General features: G+C 45.2%; 1 protein-coding gene across 4 annotated transcripts in view; it reads right to left on the bottom strand.

Annotated features, from left to right (window-relative positions):
- The window catches only part of LOC122563206 (innate immunity activator protein-like), a 102,378-nt gene that overhangs the window by 29,745 nt on the left and 67,787 nt on the right, over nt 1–4,846 (bottom strand). For all 4 annotated transcript variants that reach the window (XM_043716765.1, XM_043716768.1, XM_043716764.1 and 1 more), the window contains exon 3: nt 302–426. In XM_043716765.1, the coding sequence (XP_043572700.1) occupies nt 302–426 (125 nt within the window). The remainder of the gene's footprint in view (nt 1–301; nt 427–4,846) is intronic.

Here is a 4,846-nt window from a genome sequence, read left to right as displayed (position 1 = left end):
GTAAATGTAGGGGTATGGGTGGGTTTCGCTTCGGCGGGTCGGTGTGGATTTGTTGGGCCGAAGGGCCTGTTTCCACACTGTAATGTAATCTAATCTAATCTAAAATTGCCCACATTTGCTGCAACAGTTAAAGAACATGGCTCATCTCCACATTCTCAAGACAATTAGGAATGAATAGTAAAATTGGCCTTGACAATGATATCCAGATCCCATGAAAAATAAGAATGTACCATATCTGGAACTGTAATGACAAAGCATTGAAATCAGTAAAACACAAACATTTTCAAATGCTGGTACTCACAGATTCACGTAAACACAGCTTCTTCAGTTCATCCAAATAAAGTTCAAGTGTTTCTTCCAGCATTTGCTTACGTGAGATGAGAGACTGATATTTATCTTTCGTTGGTGACTGAGGGCTGTCAGATCCTGTGAATAGAACAACAGTAATGAACTAAGGGTATTACTGCATAAGTAATCTTGAAAGCTTCTTAATGCAGCACATTATTTTTGTCAATTCGAAACATCTGATATTTTTTCTCATCAACTTTTTTCTCCTCTCTCCATCCTGGCCATAGGTTTAGTTGTCCTTTCTTTCCCATCTCAAGCTCCTGATCCTCTCAATTTTGTCCTCAGCCAATCAGTGATGGACCCTTCTGTCTACCTACTCTCCTGCCATTGCACAAGTTTGAATCAGCCTTAATTAAGTCCACATCTTCCTTCTGATTACTCTCAAAAAATTCAAAAGTGCACATTGATGTCTTCACCTGCACTGCCCAATCGACTCTCAATGACATCCTCACTTAATATTGCCAGTAGTGCTAAACTCAGCAAAAAACATTTCTGTCTCTCTCACTCTTTCAGTCACTACCGGTAGAGCCAATGCACCTATATTCACTGTCAGCAATTCCCTCCAGAGTGTTAATGCACTAGGTGTTTTTGTCAGGAGCAGTGAGGAGAGAGGAACGGGGGTTGCCAGGAGGTAGGTTTCCCACTTAAAAGGGGCTTACCTTGAGAGTCAGGCCTTCATTTTTTGGGAGCAGTGAGGAGGGAGGAGTGGGAGCTGCCAGGAAGTGAAATGAGTGCACACTGAGCAGGAGTGGACATGGGACTGCTGAGTAAGTGAAGTAATATATTTGGGTGGTTGTGTTACACAAAATACTACTTAGGTAGTGTCTCCCACTCAGCCTCCTCCTCTAACCAAAAAGAGGGTTCTGTGCACTGAATTGGTAAGGCAACTAGTTTTTTTTTTATTCTTTATTTTTCTTAGTGTCTCTTTGGGAATTTGAAATATTGAAATGGCAGTTAGGGCAATTGAATGTTCCTCCTGCAGAATGTGGGAAGTAAGGGTCACTACTAGTGTCCCTGCTGGCTTCATCTGCAGGAAGTGCACCCAACCCCCAGCTCCTTGAAAACCGCATTAGGGAAGTGGAGCTAGAGCTGAATGAACTTCAGATCATTCGGGCAGCAGAGTGGGTTATTGAGAGGAGTTACAGGGAGGTCGTTACACCTCAGATACAAGAAAAAGGCAGGTGGGTTACAGTTAGGGGACAGAGAGGAAACCAGCAGACAGAGCAGGGATCCCCAGTGGTCATTCCCCTCAAAAACCAGTATACCATTTTGAATACTGTTGTGGGGGTGGTGGGGGGAGTTTACCTGGCGTATGCCATGGGGTACAGTGGCACAGAGTCTGTCCCTGTTCCTCAGAAGGGAAGGGGAGAGAGGAGCAGAGCATTAGTCACTGGGGACTCCATAGTTAGGGGACTATGGAATAGGAGGTTCTGTAGGAATGAGTGAGACTCACAGGTTAGCGTGTTGCCTCCCAGGTGCCAAGGTTCAGATGTCTTGGATCATGTATTCGGGATCCTTGAGGGCAAGGGGGAGCAGCCCCAATTTGTGGTCCACGTAGGCACTAACGACATAGGTAGGAAAAGTGGATTTAAGGCAGAAAATCAGGGCACTAGGGTGGAAGCTTGGAGCTAGAACAAACAGAGTTGTTATCTTTGGCTTGTTGCCTGTGCCACATGCTAGCGAGGCAAGAAACAGGGAGAGAGAGGAGTTGAACATGTGGCCACAGGATGGTGCAGGAGGGAGGGTTTCGGATACCTGGATAATTGGGGCTCATTCTGGGGCAGGTGGGACCTCTACAAACTGGGTAGTCAACACCTGAACCAGAGGGGTACCAATATCCTGCAGGGGAAATTTATGAATGCTCTTTGGGAGGGTTTAAACTAATTCAGAAGAGGGATGGGAACCTAAATTGTTGTTCCAGTGTCCAGGAGGTTGAGAGTACTGAGGTCAGAAATATGATATTAAGGTCGCAGGAGTGTTCTGGAAGCAGGAAGGTGGATTGAATGGGTTAGTACCTGGGATTGCAATATTGTGACCGTTTTGGAGACATGGATTGAGCAGGGACAGGATTGGTTGTCGCTGGTTCCGGGATTTAGATGTTTCAGTAGAACAGAGAAGATGGTAAAAGAGGGGAAGGTGTGGCATTGTTAGTTAAGGACAGTATTACGGTGGCAGAAAGGACATTTGAGGACTCGTCGAATGAGGTAGTATGGGCTGAGGTTAGAAACAGGAAAGGAGAGGTGACCCTGTTGGGAGTTTTCTCTAGGCCTTCGAATAGTTCCAGAGATGTAAAGGAAAGGTTTGCAAAGATGATTCTGGATAGGAGCGAGAGTAACAGGGTAGTTGTTATGGGGGTCTTTAACTTTCCAAATATTGATTGGAAATAATATAGTTCGAGTTCTTTAGGTAGGTCAGTTTTTGTCCAATGTGTGCAGGAAGTTTGCCTAACACAGAATGTAGACAGGCCAATAAGGGGCGAGGCCACAATGGGTTTGGTACTGGGTTATAAACCCGCCAGGTGTTCGATTTGGAGGTAGGTGAACACTTTGGTGATAGTGACCATAACTCGGTTATGTTTACGTTAGCAATGGAAAGGGCTAGGTATTTACCACAGGAGAGTTATAACTGGGGGAAAGGCAATTTTTTTTTATTCCCTACAGCGTGGAAACAGGCCATTTGGCCCAACAAGTCAACCCCGACCCTCCGGAGAGTAACCCACCCAAACCCATTCCCATTCTGACTAATGCACCTAACACTGTAGGCAATTTAGCATGGCCAATTCACCTGACCTACACATCTTTGGACTGTGGGAGGAAACCGGAGCACCCAGAGGAAACCCACACAGACATGGGGGCAATGTATAAACTCCACACAGACAGTCGCCCAAGGCTGGATTTGAACCTGGTACCCTGGTGCTGTGAGGCAGCAGTGCTAACCACTGAGCCGCCATGCTGCCCCATTTATGATGCAATCAGGCAAATTTTAGGATGCATAGGATGGGGAAGGAAACTGCAGGGGATGGGCACAATTGAAATGTGGAGCTTATTCAAGGAACAGCTACTGCATGTCCTTGATAAGTATGTACCTGTCAGACAGGGAGGAAGTGATTGAGCGAGGGAGCTGTGCTTTAGTAAGGAAGTTGAATCTCTTGTCAAGAGGAAGAAGAAGACTTATGTCAGCATGAGACATGAAGTCTCAGTGAGGCCACTTGAGGGTTACAGGTTAGCCAGGAAAGATCTAAAGAGAGAGCTAAGAAAAGCCAGGAGGGGACATGAGAAGTCGTTGGCAGATAGATCAAGGAAAACCCTAAAGCTTTATGTAGGTACATCAGGAATAAAAGAATGATTAGAGTTAGATTAGGGCAAATCAAATACAGTAGTAGGAAGTTGTGCCTGGAGTCCAAGGAGATAGTAGAAGAGCTAAATGAATATTTTTTGTTGGTATTCACAGTGGGAAAAGACAATGTTGTCGAGAAGAGTGAGGTAAAGGCTATTGGACTAGATGGGATTGAGGTTCACAATTAGGAGGTGTTAGCAATTCTAGAAAGTGTGAAAATAGATAAGTCCCCTGGGCTGGATGGGATTTATTTTAGGATTCTCTGGGAAGCCAGGGAGGAGGTTGCAGAGCCTTTGGCTTTGATCTTTATTTCGTCATTGTCTACAGCAATGGTGCCAGAAGACTGGAGGATAGCAAATAGAGTCATAGAGATGTACAGCACGGAAACAGACCCTTCGATCCAACCCGTCCATGCCGACCAGATATCCCAACTCAATCTAGTCCCATCTGCTAACACCCGGCCCATATGCCTCCAAACCCTTCCTATTCATACACCCATCCAAAAGCCTCTTAAATGTTGCAGTTGTACCAGCCTCCACTACATCCTCTGGCAGCTCATTCCATATATGTACTACCCTCTGTGTGAAAACGTTGCCCCTTAGGTCTCTTTTATATCTTGCCCCTCTTACCCAAAACCTGTGCTCTCTAGTTCTGGATTCCCCAAACCCAGGAAAAAGACTTTGTCTATTTATCCTATCTATGCCCCTCATAATATTGTAAACCTCTATAAGGTCACCCCTCAACCTCCGATTCTCCAGGGAAAACAGCCCCAGCCTGTTCAGTGTCTTCCTGTAGCTCAGATCCTCCAACCTTGGCAACATCCTTGTAAATCTTTTCTGAACCCTTTCAAGTTACACAACATCTTTCTGATAGGAAGGAGACCAGAATTGCATGCAATATTCCAACAGTGGCCTAACCAATGTCCTGTACAGCCGCAACTCTAGTACTCAATACTTCAACCAATAAAGGAAAGCATATCAAACGCCTTCTTCACTATCCTATCTACCTGCGACTCCACTTTCAAGGAGCTATGAACCTGCACTCTAAGGTCTCTTTGTTCAGCAACACTCTCTAGGACCTTACCATTAAGTGTATAAGTCCTGCTAAGATTTGCTTTCCCAAAATGCAGCACCTCGCATTTATCTGAATTAAACTCCATCTG

This window comes from Chiloscyllium plagiosum, chromosome 26, assembly GCF_004010195.1.
Source record: "Chiloscyllium plagiosum isolate BGI_BamShark_2017 chromosome 26, ASM401019v2, whole genome shotgun sequence".
Classification (NCBI taxonomy): Eukaryota; Metazoa; Chordata; class Chondrichthyes; order Orectolobiformes; family Hemiscylliidae; genus Chiloscyllium; species Chiloscyllium plagiosum.
The sequence above is the reverse complement of the archived record's forward strand: the minus strand, read 5'-3'. Positions and strand labels throughout refer to the sequence as shown.